This window comes from Chaetura pelagica, unplaced genomic scaffold (assembly GCF_000747805.2).
Source record: "Chaetura pelagica isolate M959 unplaced genomic scaffold, ChaPel_1.0 scaffold32, whole genome shotgun sequence".
In the NCBI taxonomy this organism is placed as follows: Eukaryota; Metazoa; Chordata; class Aves; order Apodiformes; family Apodidae; genus Chaetura; species Chaetura pelagica.
Window position 1 is genome coordinate 1,113,184 of NW_009952368.1, and position 18,995 is coordinate 1,132,178.

General features: G+C 47.1%; 1 protein-coding gene across 1 annotated transcript in view; it reads left to right on the forward strand.

The window, feature by feature from the left end:
- The first annotated feature begins 398 nt into the window (after positions 1-398).
- The window catches only part of KIRREL3 (kin of IRRE like 3 (Drosophila)), a 129,733-nt gene continuing 111,136 nt past the window's right edge, over positions 399-18,995 (forward strand). Inside the window, exons 1-3 of the mRNA XM_010008100.1 lie at positions 399-457; positions 1,768-1,844; positions 7,915-7,992. Of these exons, the coding sequence (XP_010006402.1) occupies positions 399-457; positions 1,768-1,844; positions 7,915-7,992 (214 nt within the window). The remainder of the gene's footprint in view (positions 458-1,767; positions 1,845-7,914; positions 7,993-18,995) is intronic.

Below are 18,995 nucleotides of genomic sequence, written 5' to 3' on the forward strand. Positions count from 1 at the left end.
GAGGGGAAAAAGAAACTAAGGTGCAGACCAAAACAACAACAACAAAAAAAGTAAAAGCCTCGGATGCAGAAGAATTGCAGCTGTGCTGGGAGGTAACCAGCAAATACAATTTAATTAAAAGATACACAGAGGGAATGGTGTTTGTGAGGCTGCAGTGTGATTTCCCAGTAAGAGAAGGACCGCAGGGTTCCCTGCTCATGACTGTCCTGCCATCTTCAAATGGGAGCATGACTGTGCTTCGGTGCTTTCCCTGCATTCAGAGGGAATTAAAGGGCCACAGTTCCTCTGTCTTGGTGAGCCAGGGCTATTGCCAAGAGTGGCCAGCATGTGGGCAATGGGCTCTGAAAGATTTGAGGCAGGAGGACCTGGTAGACCTGGGGCAGATGAGCTTGAAGGCCATGACCATGTTCACTCAGGTCAGGCAGAGGATAGTTGGGCTTGCTGGATATTTCCAAGGGTAGAAGTGGTTTGTGCTTTCCTGTACTGCTCTCTGTCTTCCCAGACTTGTAAAATGGATGACTTAACCAGAAGCACATTCAAGACAGGAGGTGTTGATCCAGAGCACCACAACAGATGTGACCTTTACAGTGCAGTGGGTTTTTTTGTTGTTGTGTTGTTTTTTTTTCTCCAGTGTGTCCGCAGTCTGTCAGACCAGGGTGGGATCTTCCACTGGAAAGTGTTCCATTGCCATGTTCTCCTCATGGTTGTGCAGAGGTGTTCTGGGGCAGTCTGGGTGGTGTGTGAGGCTGCTACGGCTCCTGCTTTATGCAGATCTCTAGATCTGCATGTAACCATGGCTCTCTGTGTGCCAGGGGAGCACAGAAGATGATGTTTATTCCAACATGAGATGGTCCCACCAGGTTCAGGATAATGATGTGCTGTGTGTGGCTAATGTTGCTTGGATTGCCATGGGACATGCAGCAGGGGTCTTGAAGCAGGACAAGGAATAGTGCAGTGGCTTTCAATGAAATGAGAAACCAGAGAGCCTGGGGATGAAATCAGGTCTTTGGAGAAAACATCATGTTCTTAAGGAATCAAAATATAGTGGGTCTTGTATTTTTCTTCCTTTCAGTTTTGTTGTGAGTTTTTTCCATTCAGATTTTGGATCATCTTAGAGAGTAACAGTCCCTCCTGGTATGTAGGAGCACACCCTGATGCCCATGCAGTCACTGAAGATGGAGCAGGAAGGCTCATCCCAGCTTAGACTGGTTCAATCCATCTTCCAAACACCTCTCCCCTTGCAGCCCCCCAGTTTCACACAGACCCCATGTCTTGTGGTGTCTAGGGCTTTTCCAGGCTCTGGGGCATCTCCTCATGAAGGCATTTTGAGCAAAAAGTGTCAAGTACTTAAGGCCACCTTAACCTGGGGCAAATTGTTTTCCTCCATGGCTGTTTTGCTTTGGGGCAAGGAAAAGTAAAATCCTGAGAACCTCTGGATTTGAGGTTTGTAAGGATTCTTCTTCACTTGCTGGATGTTCTCCGAATAGGGAGGGTTTGTAGGAGGTTCAGAAAAGGATCATCAACCAGAGAGCTGGGGAGGAGAGTGAGAAATAGACAGATTTGCTGTACTGAACTTTAGGGACCAAGGGCTCTGTGGTGCCACTAGGAAAAAAAAAGCTCTTCAAAACACTTCAGTGCTGAGTTACTACTTGGAGGTGCCTTTTTTGCCTTCATTAGCCAGGGAGCACAGGGAAAGAATGTTCTTTGCTCAGCAGCACGAATCCCTATTCTTTCTTTCCTCTTCTGCCGGTTGTGTTTCCTGCTAAGAAGCAGCTTTGAATTGTCTGGTGCCAGGGCAGAGCTCATTCTTGGAAAGAGCTGCTTTCTGCCTGGCTTCTCTCATCGTCCTCTTGAAGCTTTTGATGTGGATGGCTTTCAGGGCAGCCTGGACAGCTGGGTGCCAGTGTACTGTGATATTCCAGACATGGTTGTCCAAAGCTGTTTGCCCCGGAGAACTTCATCCTGGGTCATGGATGGCTCTGTTTTTTAAGCTGGGTTGAAACAGACTCAGTAAAAATAAGGACACCCAAGTTTTCCAGTACAGTTTTTAACCCAAAAGAATATTTGATAGAAGTTTTAAGACCTCCACCCTTCATCACCAGGGAAGACAGCACTGGGGGAATGCTGCTCTTTGAGCTGCAGATACAAGCCTCTCCAGCATCGTTCAAGGCAAATTTAGGTCTTAACAGAGGTGCTTGACAAGGTTGTAATTTCAGGGAGTTCTCCTTTGCCATGCAAAGCTGATCAGTCCTCCCCAAGGTGGCCTTCACCCCTGTGTGGTGGCAAGACTGCTCTAAAGTCTTTGGCCAGAACTGGTGCCTGATGGGTGTCTGGTTTCTGCAAGCTCTGCCCTTTGTGCCTTCCCTCTTTAATACCAACAGGACTTCCAGGTCCATGGCCCATCAGTGAACAGTCCTTCTGTACAGCTGGGTTTTCCATCTTGGAGCAGTGAGCTGGCAAACACCTCTGCTCCATCTGTTTTCCTTCATTGATGGATTCTTTAAAGTCAGATTGTAATCCCACAGGGACATACTCAACTAATCTTCTGCTTTTAAGATTTTATTTGTGCAATAAATGGATGACAAGGTGGTTTGTAAGTACATAACACAATAAATGGGTTTATAAATGCAACTCTTCTGCAGAGTGCTATAGAATAAAATACAACATCACTACAGCATTTAAGACTGATCTCTGGTTCATCCATATTTCAAACAATAATGTGCCCATTTTCTCATCTGGGAAACCTCTTAGTTTTTTTATATATATATATACTTTTATAAATTACCCAGGCATAGATTTAATAATAACTTGCATTTGTATAGCTTTTTTAATCTCTGAGGATCTTGGCTTGCTCTACAAACTTGATGGTGCAATATAGAAATTAGGTGATGAAGGATCCATTTGCTCGTTTTCCAAGATTTGGGAGTTTGGATGCTCAGTAGTGTTTGTGGATGCAAAAACAGCCAGGCAGGAAGCTGGAATCCAGCACTCATGGCAGAAGGAGAGCTTGGAAGGGAAGGATACAACTTGCTCTATGGGTGCCCAGAGCAAAGTCCTCTGAAGAAGAGGTCACAGGGGTGTTTAGGAAATCTGCACAAGAAGAGCAAGATGGAACTGGAAACTAGGATGCTGAAAAAGAAAATGATCCTTCACACATTTCTAACTTTGGGGATGCATTGTTTCTAGATACAGAGAAGCCAAGAACATGGAAAAAGATCTGGGAACTTGGTCTCTTCAGTTGGTAATGTGTTTCTTTAGCAAGATATCCAACTGCAGGTGGTTTTATCCATCAGGACAGGAAGCTGCTAAGCAGGAACATGAGGTCTTTCAACCAAAGTGTTTTTAAGTGATCCAAAACTCTTGGATTTCGTGGTGTAGGAGCTTTTCATATTCTCCTGTTCTCTTGTTGGCCAACTTAGAAACAGAGAGGAAGTTCTTGAGCTTCCTCCTTGGAGACTTTCATGCTCTTTCAAGAGCTACCACCCAAGATTGTTGCTTCTGAGATTCCCAGGTGAGTTGGGGCTTTTCCAGCCCTCTGTCTGTCCCAGTCCCTGGGTTTTGGTGTAACTGACACCAAATTATCTGTCATGGACGTTATCCCTTCCCCATGATGAAAAGAAAATGTTCAGAATGAAGCTCATGCACATAACATGTAATTGGAAAAATATTTACAGATAACAAATTGCCATCTCTGTAGAAGGAAAACATGAGAAAATGGAAACGTGATCTTGATGTTAATACAAAGTTTTTAAAATTTAATTTAAGAGACCAGCTGTTTCTGCTTCTCTTATAAGAGTTTAATTGGTATATAATAGCATAGTTAATTAAATACAAATCAATAGTTTAAAACAGCTAATTGATATTTAATATGTATGGGAAAATATAACTTAGTTTGTAATATAATTAACTCAATATTAAATAAGCAATGGAATTGCAATTATGCTTTTACAACAATTATAAAGTTTATCGTTCTTTAATAAACTTGCAATTAGACAGGATGAGCTGGAAAATTATTAACCAGGTATTATTGGGCTATTAAACATTTATTATCATTCCTGGTGGAGTATGGCTGCACAATAGTACACATCATGATTGTGTTAATAAACCTTTATTACTGCTTTGCAGCTTTAGCCTTTACTGCACTGGTTGGTCAGGAATTTGGTTCCCTCCCTGAGTTGTGGTTGGAGGAATTGCCTTGAAATTCAGTAAGGAAATCCTTGCAGGAGAAGTCTCTCCTTCTCAGCGAATTTGATCAAGTCTGGAGATAAAGATCCCTTTCTCAAAGACCATGAACTTTGTTTCTTTTAATTGGCTTTTGCTTCATTGTCACCAACTGCCCCTCGTGCTGGCAACGTCTGGTTTGAACTTGCTTCTGCTGTGTCTCAAAACCTCTGATCTGCAGGTTTTGAGGTGAATTACTGCAGGTACTCTCAAGGAAGTAAAAAACGTGCTGCTGCCATGTGTATTCCAAACAAGACTAAGTTCACACTTACTCAAAGCAGCTGAGATGATAAATGTCAACTGTAACAAGTTTTGCTCTGCTGGTAAAAATCAATTGCCATTGCAGGGAAGTAGGTGGGAGTTTTGGGAGTGGAGGACATGCATGGGTTAAAGTGTTCTGTTTTCAGTAGTACCTCAGCAGCCCCCCTAAAGCCAAAACATTTAAAATGCTGGGTGTCTGCTTAACTATTTTAGCTTTAGGTAGCCACTAAAAACCATGAAGTGGTGAGACATCCTTAGGCATCAGAGTCATCTTGAAGTGTTTTACCTTTTAAAGGCCCTCTCAAGTATTTAAAGGTGCCTTTAGCTATAAAGATTTTTGCATGTTCTCACAAATTTATGGTATGAATTATTGTAATGCAGTGCTCTTGGATAGCTCCTTTCATCATGAGATATCAAAGTGTTTTATAAGCATTAATTATAGCACCCCTCAGGGAGGCAAATGGCAGACAGACAGTCATCCTGGTGAGCACTGAGCCAGGCTCCAGACAGGTATTAACCCAGATTTCCTCTGGATTCAGCCCTGACCACCCCTCCCTGCCACAAGGCTGACGTGGTGATTCGCACCTCTTGGGTAGCTCAGTCCTTGCCTTGGGTCACAGCCCCTTGTCCCAGCCTTTAAAATATTAAAACCACCTTCTCAGGAAGCATTGGAGACTGGAAGGGGAGAGCAGGACACCCAAATAGTGTATCATCACCCAAGCTGCAGCTGCAGCTATTGCTGCTGCCTCCATCACTGCTTCCTCCACTCTACTTTGGTTCAGGATGCTCTTGTGGATGGAGACCATGGCAACCACTGTCATCCCAGGTCTACATGTCTAGGAAAAACTCAGCTGGCATCCCCAAACTGGCCCCCGTGCATGTGCCGGGGTGTGTGATGCATGTCTGGATTAGTGAGCCAGGAGCACTGGGTTGCTCAGCTCCACTGTGGGCTGCTCTGCCTGGTGTGACACTAATCTAATTGTGTTGTTTTAATTACGCTTTGATACCTTGGTGCTTGTTGAAGGCTCAATAGGAATCTATGCCATTTTGCTTTCCTATCAATAAAGACACAAACCTCTTGCCTGCTTTGCAGGCTCTGTGTAAGCAGCCCCAGAGCCTCACTTGGGCTTGCAGCCATCTGGCCACATGCATGTGGGATGTGGGTTTTCACAGGCATCACACAGCCCTTTGTGGAAACCCCACTCACAGTTCAGCATCTTCTAGAGTCTTGTTGTCAGGCAGTGGCAAGGGAGGCAATGGTGCTGAATGGCCTTCAGCTAAAGCAGCAGACACTGGCAGTAGCCAGGAGTATTAGAGACATCAAATCAACACCTTTTGTGGTGTATTTGCACTTGTTGTGGTGGGATATAATCATGTCACCTCTACTGTGGAACAGAAGGGCTGATTTCCACCTTTGCATCCAAGATGGGAGATGGCTGGTGTTTACCTCTGTCTTGTTGATTAACACTCTGGGTTCAAGAAACAGCTGAGGATGCAGATAGTTGATTCATCTGCCCTGATTTTTCTGATCTTTAGACATCTGCATCTGACTTAGTCACCACCTTTTATGGGCAATGAGAGAGTTACAGGCACCCCCAAAGAAATGGGTCACTTTCTGGAGATGCCTGTTTCTCTCCAGGGCACTACCCTAGGTAGCATTGTGGATTTAGGGGGGGAATTAAATCTCAGCTTATTCTTAGCATCTCAAAAGACTTACTTTTGTCTGAGCACTGACTTCAGTGGGATTACATGTGTCTTTTATTGTCATTAGGTGTTTTGTCCTCCCTGATGGGAACCTTCAGATGTTAGTCTTTTGCAAGGTGGAGCCCTGTTTAGTGTTAGAGAAAGTGCTTTAACTAGTCTTGTGTGTACCCTAAATGTCCCAGGGCCAAAATAAGTTTGGTTTCTCTGGGTTTAGGCTCTGATTCTGCCTCATGGTGCACAAGAGGAGGATGCTAAACCCTCTGCTGGAATGCCACAGCAGTGTTGTTGAGGGATGCTGTGTATCTGACTATATACCCATATAGATCTGGGTGTCTGCCCTGCACATCCCATCACACTGTGGTGAGTGACTTCCCTCTTCCTCTGGGCATGATCCAGATCTGGGAATCAAACCCGGTGTAGCTCTGAAAGCTCTAAAGTTGTCACTGTACACCCTCCTGCTCTGCTGCCTTCCCCTCTTGTGTGCAGCACAACTTGGTGACACTCGCGAGCTCCTTCCTCAGCAGAGGGGGCTCTGGAGAGACCACAGCCACATTAAGTAAACATCAAAGGGGCTTTGATCAGCAGGGCTCTGCAAAGCACAGAAGCCCCTCAGGAGCTCTGCAGGTCCACAAGCAGGCAGCACTGGGGACATGGTACCTTAATTTTCTCTGCTGTGACTGAGGAGAATTTGTTTGAAGAACTGGAGCTTTTTGCTGCTCCGAGATGCACATGGAGAGAGTCTGGAAAACCCCTGCTCAGATCTCACTGTTTGTTACTGAGAGCCAGAAAAGCCCCATTAAGAAATCAAGGCATCAAAGGCATGTGCTGCCTCTGACTCTGGCACTTGGATGCTTGTAGGGGCACTTCCTTGCTTCTAAAGAGCAAGATGCCTCAAGCCAGACTTACCTTCCCCTCTGAGGGCTGGTCCCCATTTTGCTGTGCTGCCTGCTGGAGGAGAAAGGGATTAGAGAGTCCATGTTGTTGCAACACACTGATGGGGATGAAGATGCAGCTCGTTCCCTCTGCTTAGCAGGGAGGAGCACTTAGAAGGGCCCGGGTGGGGATAAAATCATAGAATTATGATAATTTTGCTTGGAAAAGGCTTTTCAGACCATCAAGTTCAACTGTTAACCCAACCCTGCCAAGGCCACCACTAACCCATGTCCCTCAGCACCACATCTACACAGTGTTTAAATCCCCTCCAGGGATGGTGATGCCACCACTGCTCTGGGCAGCCTGTGCCAGGGCCTGATAGCCCTTTGGGGAAATAAATTGTTCTCAATATCTAATCTAAACCTCCCTTGGCACAACTTGAGGCCATTTCTCCCTGTTCTATTGCTTGTTGACTGGGAGAAGAGACCAACACCCCCCCTCACTCCAGCTTCCTTTCAGGTAGTTGCAGAGAGGGAGAAGGTCTCCCCTCAACCTCCTTTTGTCCAGGCTGAACACCCTCAGTTCCCTCAGCTGCTCCTCTGCAGACTTGTGCTCCAGACCCTTCTCCATGGTGACCCTCCTGTCCGTAGATACCTGTGGCTGAGTGGAGCAGTGCAACAGCAGCTGGAAGTTGTCATGAGATCCCCAGCACAGCTGAGCTCCGTGAGGCTGACCCAAGACTTCAGTGATGTGCCTGGGTGGTGTAACCCACAGGGTTTGCTCCTTGCAGCATCCCTCTGTGCCTGCTCTTGTCCTCAGCCTGCTCATCTAACGTGGCTCTCTCCTCTCTTGCAGAACTGGGGCTCCCAGGAAGAGGATGCTGCCTAGTACTGGGGTTCATGTACAAGGAGAAGTTCCGCAGGATGACTGAAGGTGAGCAGTTCCCTCACCTGTTATTCTTCCTCTTTAGCCATCCTACTGCAAGGGGCATGGATGTTCCACCACTAGGAATGTGCTAGGCTCTTGTCCACACCAAGGAGAAAATCCTGCTTCTCCTTCAATCTCTGAAACATCTTAGTAGGTGTGGATGTATGAAGTTGCATGAAGCTGCAAGGGAAGAGCAGGAGCTTATTGGTTCCATGCATCCAAAATTCACCATCTTTTTCCCATGGAAAGGTTCTGTCACCTGGGAAGTTCTTCAACCAATTCCTGAATCTCTTTACTCTGGTTGGGTGGTAGTTCCTCAGAAGTTCTTCAGAAGACTGGTTTTCAGTGCCTTTGCAGCCCTCAGAGGAGCTGTTCTGTTGTTCATCAAACCATCAAACCCCTGCACTCTGGCAGAAATCTCTCTAAATTTCTCTGTTTATATTCTAGTCATTCCCCAACATTGATTAATCCATAGAAATATAATAAATAATTATGAAGCATAATAACTAAACAAAAACTATATTTCTACTGAGAAGAACTGACATCCTTGGTTCTGGTAACTTCGTTGCTTGGCTTATCCTTCTGAAGCAAACACTGGTGCAGCAGTTAATGCTGGATCAGAGAAGAGATTAAAGGTCCCAGAGCCCCATGAGAGTCTTGAGGGTGTGTCAAGGAAAGTTTAGCTGCTGTGAGATGAATCAGGGGACTGCAAACCTGATCCAAACATGAGTTTAGTCCTTGTTTTGAGCTTTGATTGGGAATTATTTCATCCTGCTGTGCCTTATTGAGCTTTCAGGCATGCTGTGTTGCTCAGCAGAAAGCCACAGGGGTGTCTGCTCTTGCAGGAAGCCATGTCTTCACATGAGTAAAAGGTGCATCAGCTTTCAGAGGGCAGAGCTCTTGCAGAGGCAAGTTCATGGCTCAAAAATCAGTTAGAAGATCAAAGGTTCTTTCATTTTCCCAGGAGCCCAGATACTGAGCTGGTAACATGGGGAAAATACTTCACAAGACTTCATCTCATGCTTGTTAATTACCACCTGCTTTTTAAACATTGATTAGAGTAGTTTCTTTGGGGAAAGGGGCTGCCCCTTGTGTGAGTGGGTGGCAGAGTCTTGTCCGAGTGCTGTGAGAAGGTGAAAATTCTCAGTACCTTCCTGTTCTTCCAAGCTGTTGGAGATGCTGCTTTTGGCATCCCTGTGCTGGGCAGCAGCACCCAAGGGGTGCTCACAGGGTGTCCAAGAGCCAGCAGGACCTGCCAATCCTTTGGGGTCGCTCACAGAAGCTCCTGTTCCCCTGGTGGATTCAAAGCCCGTGTCTGCCTACAGCGTGAGCCCTCCTTTTTCAGGCTGAACACAGCTTTGTGTGGAGAGAACAAAGGAACATGAAAAGCCAAAAGTAAAGCCTTTGTGTGGGAAAGGGAACAAAGTGTGCCTGCCTGGCACTGTGCAGGCAGCGAGCTTCTGGCCCTGCAGGCTGCAGGACCATAGTTATGCTTAAAGGTACAGTCTGCCAAAAAACAAAGTCAGGGGATTTCCATGGCTACAAAGACCACCTAGGACTTGTGTTTTCACTCGAGGTGGTTCTGGATGACAGTTGCAGGCCTGGTTTTGGTGGATTTGAGCGCAGGTCCACAGTGTGTGGTGTGTGAGCCAAGGGGGGTTTCAGATGTCTGGTCATCTAGAGAGGTGCAGCAAAGGTATTTCCTGCCCCAAGTGCCTGAGCCAGACTCTTTGGGCCAATTACCTTGCAGAGTGAATGAGACAGACAGCTTTCCTTTTAATATTTTTGCCAACTGAGAGTTTTTTCCTCTTTTTATTGCACAATGGTGCTAATGAATAGCCCTATTAATAATTACAGGGTAGCTGGAGGTACTGAAAGCAGAGGTAGGCAGTTGGGGCAATCAGGTAATTATGAGGTGTGGGGTCTACGTTGTAGTGAAAATGGGTAATTACAGAGATCATTAGGACCTTGCTGACACTTAACAGAGACATCTACAAAATGCACTTGTAGGTAGAGAAGCACAAGAGAACTTGAAGGCCTTGTCAGCATGGAGGAATCACTTGGTGCTGGCAAAGTTTTTCTCTTGGCTTTTGTAGAGTAGAAGATCCAGACTGGACACGTGTAGACCAATGTGGCAACCTCTCCCAGCAGGGTGAAACAAACGTTGTGACACAGATGCTCTTTGGCCATGCACAGCAAGGGGCTTTGGTAGTATGAAGTTTGTTTACCAGTTGGCAAGTGATGGATGCCCATAACACAATTGATTGCAGATGCAGGCTTTTCTGCCCGAGCTGTTCTCCAGGGTGAGAAGCCAGAAGAAGTGTCTGAGAACTCCCCTCTGTCCATGTTAGTTAACACAGACCAGCTCCTCGTGTCTGCATCTATCAGCCTGTATCATGGAATAAAGGGTCAGTGTGAGGTGTCGGTGTCTTTCCCAGCTGCAAGGCAAGAGTACAGCCTGAACTGCTGGTGATGTGCAAGACAGAAATGATTTGGATGCTCTCCCTGCAGCTGGCACTGCCACGATTGCTTCTTGCTCTGTTGCCCTTGTGAACCCCCCGTAAGGGTGCTGGGTGTGGGCACACTTTGGGGGCACAGGGGGCTGGGGAGGAGGCAGGAACTGCTCCAGCATGGCTGCTCTAATCTTCTCCCTTTCCTGTAATTGATGAGTGTCTTGGCTGCGTGCTGGGATCACTGTGGTGGTGGCTGTGAGTTGTAGGGTGAAATTCAGCTGGTGACAGTTGCAGAGGGAGGGGGGAGAGGCAGAGCTGTCGGTAACGATGGCCTCGCAATAAAGACGCTTTAGAGTTAATCCTGCACCATCTGTCTTCATTCTGCTAATAACCCACTCAATCAGATGCTGCAGACTGTTTGTTAACATTCAGAAACAGATACAGAGTCAGGAGGAGCAGGCTGTTTGCTCATGACAGCCTGGATTCTTCCTTGAGAACAACTCTCCCCTGGCCACAGCAGCAGCTCCGAGGGAGCCGTGGCCTGAGGGCTGGTGGTCCCGACGCACGTGCCGGGGTGATGCTGAGTCCCCACCAGGCTGAGTTACTCTGCTTTCCCGAGGGCTCATCCTGCCCTGGCTTAAGGTGATTTTGGAGCAGAAAGGTGGCATCCGTGAGGTGGGTCACCTGAGTGCCCCAAGAACAGGGATCTTGAACTAACTGGAAAATTTGGGTTTGTTTTTGTCTTCCCTCTTCCCTTTTGTTTCTCTTCCCGAGGGAGGGCAGGGAACAGGCTGCTCCCTGCTCATCACGCTTGGGTTCTGCCTGTCCATCGCTTCAGGTCCCAAGTTGGACTTGCTCTGCTCTCCTGCAGTGGTCAAAGGCAGGTATTCATATGTTGATTCTGCTATTTTTCTTCTTTTCTCTTGCCTTTGACTTCTTGCCAGATCCAACTTGAGTCATTAGCAGACATCACTGCAGCAATTATGGCACTTTTTGGCTGCCATTCATAAAGCTACTAACGGGAACGATTGAGTGCTGAGCAGTATCAGCCTTCGCCTTCACCACCTGTTCCCACCAGCCACCAGCTGCTGGAAGGGACCTGCAACCATCTCCCCACAGGCAAGCAGGAGCAGAACAGCTCACTCCCCTCCTTTCATCCCCCTTTCTGGACACTTTACTGGCCCTTGTGTCCTCATGTGCAGCAGGCAGGTTGTGCCTCTGTGAGATGGACCCAGAGCTTGGCTTTCTCACTGTGTGGAGAGGAAGGGTGAGCTTCATCCTTGTGTCCAAGGTCAAGTGGTGCAAGTGGGAAAAGGGACAGAAGAAGGACTCAGTGCAGTGTCTTCCTCCTGGAGCAGCCAGTGGTTAATGATGTGTGTTGAAGGAAGGACAAATTCCCCCTCTCCAGCTCCCTGCCTGGCTCAGAGCTCTGCTCTGCTCCCATCCACACCACCAGTTAGGGACAAGCACCAGGCTAAAATCTGTACTTCAAGCTGCAGATGGTCTCCTTGGTTCAGCCTACAAACACTGCTGTGCCAGGAGAGAGGCTGTGCTGGAGTTATCTCTGGCAGCAGCCACCCCCCACTGGCACCATGGCTGGCAGGAGGCTCTGGCCTTGGTGTGTTCTCCCTTCAAGGTGTCTCTGTTCACAATACAAAGCAATTTAGCAGCCGTGGCTGCAAAGCTGCAGCTCCACGTAGTAACCAGTGCTGCTCTGGCCTTAATTGGGAGAGTGTGTTGCTTAGCAAATCATATTTGCTGGGTAATGATGGGAGAAATCTGCTCTGATAACAGCTGTCCAAGTCCAAGGCAGGAGGGTTTTTTTCTAAAGGCCACAGGGATGTTGGTCAGTGTAAGACAAACCTTGAGTTTTGGGAGTGTAGATGGCAAGAACTTGAAAGTTTTGCAGCCTGGGCTGCAAATCTCACTATGACTCTTTTGTTCAGAAGGTTTTGGATCTTATTTAAAGGTGCTGGGACTAATGCAAAGCTCTGGTGTCTCTTGTTGGGTAAGATGGATGTATCAAAAGGACCTTAAACGCAGACGATTCATCCACGTACCTGCAACGTGGGCCACAGGTCAGAGGGATGATGGTCTGAAGTGAAGCAGAGCCACCAGCCTGCTCTCCTTGTGATGGCTCCTGCAGCCCTCGCAGACTGCAGCTAGTTGGGATGACCTGAATCAGCCCCTGTCTGTCTGGCAGAACTGGGCAGCTGGCTGCTTCTGCCTTGCACCATCAGCTGTGGCTTTGCACTCATGATCTATGAGCTTCATAGCTCTAGATGGGGGCTCTTTGTCTTCAACTTTGGCGTAGCTCTAGTCTGCTGATAGGTTTTGGTTCTGCTAGACGTGCAGAGAGAATTTTGTATGCATATGAAAGCTGGTTTTACGGCTTATAATTATCTTGTACCATCCTTAGAATAATTATAGCTCCTCCATTATTAATAATTGGAATTCCAGTCTTTGTCATAGATCACAAAATGGAAAGGAAGCTCAACCCTGGGTTTGCATAATGTACCTTGGTCTAAATTGAATAATTGGTAAAATGGTAAAAATACTTAGTTTTTCCCTCATTCCTTGGTGCTGGAATTAGTGAGATATTAATGCAATTAGCCAGTGCTTCCATTTAAGGCTGCAATCATTTGGTTTGTAATTTAGAATAAATGTAAAAGCCCACTTGTGCTTCTGAACGGATTATTTGTCCTCTTTAAAAGTATCTAATGGGGTGGCTGTCATCTAAGCAAGATACATTTGACCCATTTAAATTTGTTTTCCTTTTAATCTGCTATCTGTTTTCCTGAATCTTTTTTTAATAAAAGCATAAAGCACAAGTGGGTGAGAGAGACCAAAGAAGAAGAGGATAGAAGCCTTATAGATCTGGAGTTTATCACAAGCCACAGTAACTTGAAATCAAGGCTGTTAAACTGCAGAAAGCAATGAAAAGAAAACACTATTTGGAGATCGTTTAAAGGGCCGAGTGACTTGTCAATGAAAGGTTGCTCTATTCGACTGCTTCTTAATAGCTTCTTGAAGGGAATCTGCAGCTCTTGCAAGAATGAAGGCTGCAGGTGCTGCTGCAGCATGTCTGGGCTGCAGGAGGGGGCACTGAGGTTGGCAGGGTGCTGGGGCAGCAGTGCTGAGACTGGGAAAATCCAGTACTAAGGAGGAAAGGAGATGCATTTAAACCCCAGACTGGGCTTAGGCTTTAAAACACATCCTGAATATTGAAACCCTGGATGTCCTGGTAGGCACAGAGGCTGGATGCATCACTGCTCTTGGGGCTGTAGGCAGATCTGTGCCCAGTTCAGTCCCACCCGACTCTAGCCATCCCTCCATACCATCCTGCTTCTTCAGCAGAGAAACTCTGTGCCTTTCCCTCTCCCCAGCTGAACATCATTTCTACAGCACTGACTCCAGGCTCCTCTCTCTGTCAGGTCCCATCTTACTGCCTGGAGAGAAGCCAGCTGGGACTCTGGGATGGAGTCACTTTTTTGGGGAGGGAAAATGGTTAGTTCAGAGAAGCTGGCTGTTCCTCTGCTCCAAATGTGTCTCTGCTTGAACGCCCCTTCTGCTGCCTCTGCTGCAGTTCAAAGTGGGTTCAGTGAAGGTTTCCTGCCAGGAAAATGTCCTGTTAGAGCATGGCACTGAGATACAGTGACGTATTCATGCCACTCATTAGCAGCCCAGCGAGGCAGTTGCTGCCTCAGAATTGCTTGGATTTATGGGGACATTTAATCTGAGTCTTGCAACTGACTTTTACATCTGCAGCAGCACAGGCAGAACATGAATCTTCCTCAGTTTCAAGGATATATTGGAGCCAGCCCATCTCATCCCTGTAAGAAGTTACCTTTCTCCTCTACCAGATGCTGCTGGGAGCAGCCTGTGCTGCTGGAGAAGCTTAAACTTCCCTCAGTTCTCTGGCCCAATGGTGGAAGTGCTCTGTTCTTTTGGATCAGATCTGTAACCTTACTTGCTTTAGCCCAAGCAGCACTGGCTCTGCTCAGCCTTTTTTTGCCCACAGTGAAGTTCAACAGCCCTACAACAACTTGAGCACCTTCTTGAGCATTCCAGCATCTTCTTACACTTTTGCCCTCTGAGCCTCAGTCTGGGAATGGTATTTCTGCAAAACTTTGCTCAAAGCTACAGGATCCCTGGCACAAAACCTACTGGGATCCACTGTAGCGGTGGGTCTGTTATTAGCTGATCTCCAGAGCTCCCCATGGGATGCAGTGCCACTTTTGCCTTTCTAACTCTGCTGTCACCACCAGGGAAGGTGCTGCCTCCTCCAGCTTGGCAGTTCTGCCATAGGGAAGCTCCTCTTACTCTGAGCCTTGTCACTCATGTCTCCAACAAAGACACAATCACGATTGATTGGGGAAGGCATCTCCCATGTAATCTGAATTGAGCCTTTTGTTCTTTATCTGACAAAGGCATTGAAGAAGGAAGAGTCAAGTGGATGGAGCAAGCTCCCCAGAAGTTGTTACAGATGTGTTGTTATCAGCAGAGTTCTCATTGATATCTCTGTAATGCTTTGTAAGTCTGTTAGTTAAACAAGGCTGGGATGTAAGTGAAACCTGAGGCAAAAACAGCAAACAAGCTGTTTTGGTTTGTTGGTTTTGTTGTGGGTTTTTTTTGTCTAGTGTCAAAGGGAGACTTTGCCTGGGTTGGGTCAGCTGGAAAACTGGATAAAATGCAGGACCTTGCTGGAGAGGCATAGGCTTCTGTGAGCCACATTCTTGCTGGTGAAATCCATCATGTGTGTTTACAAGGGTGGTGCTGAGGGAAGGATCCTGTGAGCTCTGAACTGCTCTGCTCAGGCAGGACAGGAAACATCTCCCTGTCCTACTGCTGCTCTCTGCCACTTCAGAGTGGGAGCAGAATTTCATTCGTGCTGCTTCAGTTGTCAGGAGCAGTTGCAGTGCAGCTGAGCAGCTCTGCTGGTTAGAAATCCCACACAAAGCTTGGGAGTTTTACGGTAGTGCTGGTGTTGTAGTAGTTAATGGTCTAAGGGTATAATTTTAATTGATTTGAGTAGCAGTCCCCTGTGGAAAGCTATTGCTGCGTGGTCTTAAATAAATGAACACAATACTTCCTTGCTCCTGAGAATGGCATCACATAATTTAGGAGTTGCTGCTCTTGCTGTTCCACTGGCATGTGCATATGGGAGAACCTGGGATCCTTTGGAATCTGTGTTCTATCCCTTCTTTGGGGCTGGAGAGCCTGCTAAAGACACCTCAGGGATCCTGGGCCCTAGTAAGCATGGATCAATATCTAAAGGGGATTTAGGATATCCTGGCTGCTTGAATTCATTGCCTTGTCAGTCCCCTTTAGCTGTTTGGAGTGAGATGTGAACCTAAGGAGAACAGCAAGCTGTGGGCAAGATCTTGTCCTGTAAAACACACCTGAAAAAGGGCAGAGACAAGGTTCTGTGCTTCCCTTCCCCTGCTTGCTGGTACTGTCTTTGTGGAGTTTGGGTTTGTGGAGTCTGGAGGCAGTGGGAGTGTGAGTTGAAGGAGATGCAAGGCTGCTTTCTGAAGGTGGTGACTCTGGCTTCCTCATCTCTGTGCTGCTTCCAGGCTTCCCTCAGAGTTTGCCTTTGAGTGTGTGTTTCTGCTGGTTGTTGTTTTCTCTCCTCCCTCAGTGTCCATGGGGATGCTGCCAGAGAGGCTGCATTAGCAATTACAGGTCACACTGGTGCCATGCTGTCCATCAGACCAGAACCTGGACATGCAGGTCTGGCTGGGCCATCAAATCAGGTTCTGGTGATGCCATAAATCCTCCTGGCATGGACACAATAGCAGGATTGTGTGGAAGCCTCCAGCTTCTCAAAGTATTTGGAAGCTGTTGCACCCAAGAAAATGATCCAGGCTTTGATTCAGGAAGAAGGCAGGAGGGTGAGGCTACATCCCTACCCAAGGCTGGAGAAAGAGCATCTCTTCCACCATTTTTGAGAGTCCTCCTGGGGCACAGGCACTGCAGTGCAGTCCTGCTCTCTAGGAAGCACTGCAGGCCTACCTGCTGCTGCAAGGAAACAGGGTTTGTTCCTGTCTGGTCCTAATCTCTCTCCTCCCCCTCCAGGAAACAGACAAACATGATTTCTGCAGGGTTGGGGCTTCATGGACTGGAACAATGAAGCATTACCAAGTTACCATCGCTTAGAATATCAATTAAAACCACTGCAGCCTTGTAAGTCCCACTCTGAGACATACTTGTAGTGATGAACAGCCAGGCTTGCTGTTCCAGTGGCTCTCGAGGCAGGAGAAGTAAATCTACTGTGAGATTTGGAGCAGAAACCTGCCTTGTCTCGAGTACTTCCAACTAAATCCAGGCTGTGGGGTGGGACCCGAGCAGGATTGTGGTGAAGATTAAACCCTTCTGGTGTTACAGAGCTTGTGGCTTTGGTGTGCTGTGAAAGGGCTTAAATAAATAATTGTGAAGCTCTGTTCCCCACTGGTGTCCCTGTGTGTCGTTAGGTCACATAACATCATCCTGACTCTGCAGTCCCAGCCTGGAAGATGAAGCCCCTTTCTTAGGTGAGCAGGGCAAGACAAGCTGTATTTCACAGCTATAATGACAAATTGGAAGGAATTGTGTGTTTCAGGCCAACAGAACGAATCAGTTCCCATTTCTCAGTGCGTTGGGACTTCGGATTTGACTGAAAGGTACTGCAAAAAACACCTGCCAAAGTATCTTGTTTTGTTTGAGCTGCCTTTGGTTTTTTTAAACCCTTCTAAAAATCCATTCTCATCATAAGGAAATAGTGAAATGCTGCTGTAAAGGATCAAGGTGAAGGCTGCAACTCCTGTTCTTTTTCTTGCCACGCTATTTGCTGCGTCTGGCCTAGCCCTGCCATCTGTACTCACTAATAAAACTGAAGTCCATTAGCAGCCTTCAGGCTGAGGTTGACAAAGACAGAAGGAACAAGCCTGGTCAAAACCTGATGGAGAGGCAGGGAGCATGTGTGAGGGGGGGTGTGAGTGAAATTCCCCTTGGCCAGGCAGTCAACACGACAGTTAGTTAGTACCCAGGGCTGCTGCTGTGATCCTTCAGCAAGCAATGAACTTGAACCAGAACCCTGAGCAGCTACCACCAGTGCAGCAGCAATTGCCAGGCCTGTAGCTACCTATCCTTTCATGCCCAGTGTTTGCTCCCAGAGGTATTTACTCAATCTATAACTGTATTAATGGAGTTGGTCTTAAAACGCATCCAGAGATACAACTTGAGATGATTTTTTTTTTTCCCTTTAACAGAGATGAAGGTTTTATATAGACAAAGGGAAGAGAAGGGAAGTGAAATGTTCAGTGACTAATGATCCTCATCAATATTCATGAGGATGGTATGCATTTTGAGATTTAAAATGAAGGAAGGAAGAAAGAGAAAGGAATTGACTTTTTCAGAAGCTAAATGAAATATTTAGGTTGACCTGGAGATAAGTGTGCCAGGTCTTTGTTGCCATCATCTTAGACCAGCATTAGATGGAGAACTTTTCAAAGAGAATCAGGAGATTGGAGTTGCCAGTGGAGGTTTCTGGAGGTGGTGTGGCAGGGAGGTACCAGGGGGTTGGTTCCTGCAGAAGCAGAAGTCTTCAACTGAGGTTGAAGTCCACGTTGTACTTTACAAAAGGGGAGGGAAGTGATCCCTGCCCCAAGAACCTGCATCCCTAGCATGGGTATGGAATAGCAGCAAGGGGTGTTGTCCACAGTCTTGATCCTTCTGCATTTCAATCTTTCATTGCTGGAGCAGGGAGGAGAAGGAAGACCTCTGCAGAGAAACTACCTGAAATACTGTTTTGTCAGAAGGATGTTGCTCTAGGTGTGTCACAGTGGTAGCAGAGGGCTGAAGGATCACCAGGATCCTAACCAGAGGTAGTTGCTGAAAGAGCACCTCAGACCTGGAAGAAAGGCTTTCCCCAGCCTCCTGCATTTCTCCTCTTAAATCTCTTTCCTTTCCACTTCTGCAAGTTGCCCTTGTCTCCCTCTGCTCTCAAGGCTGCACCTTTTCATTGCCACCCCTTCCCTCCCCTGAGTGACAGCTGTCCCACCCCCACCAAGGTCATTTGTCCTAGAGACCATCTTTGATCTGTGCCCTGATAGAAGGGCTGAGTATTGACTTGGGCTTCAGCTTCATTAGGAGGCAGCCTCATTTGTCAACTTGTTTGTTTCGATAGCTGCTTGGGAGACAGCAGAGCTCCCAGCCCCTCCTTGCCAAGCCCTTGTATTATTCCAGAATTAACTCCCTTTCCAAGGCTTTGCAGGCAAGGTCGTTGCAGGTGGCCCTGCACGGTCCTCTCTTTCTCATTAATCCATGTCACAGAGGTTTTAAGCAAGGTTAGACCCAGCTGGTTTGTGAACAGGAGACTTCTGCTGGGGCTTGGGGTGCAGGGAGAAGCTGTGTGCAGGTGCATTCATCCGGAGTGCTCCTGGCTGGAAATGCAGTCACACACAGGTCCTGCCTGCTCCTGGGGAGCTTGGAGATCACAGAATCATTTTGGTTGGAAAAGACCTTTCAGATCATCAAGGCCCACTGGTAACCCCAGCACTGACAAGGCCACCACTA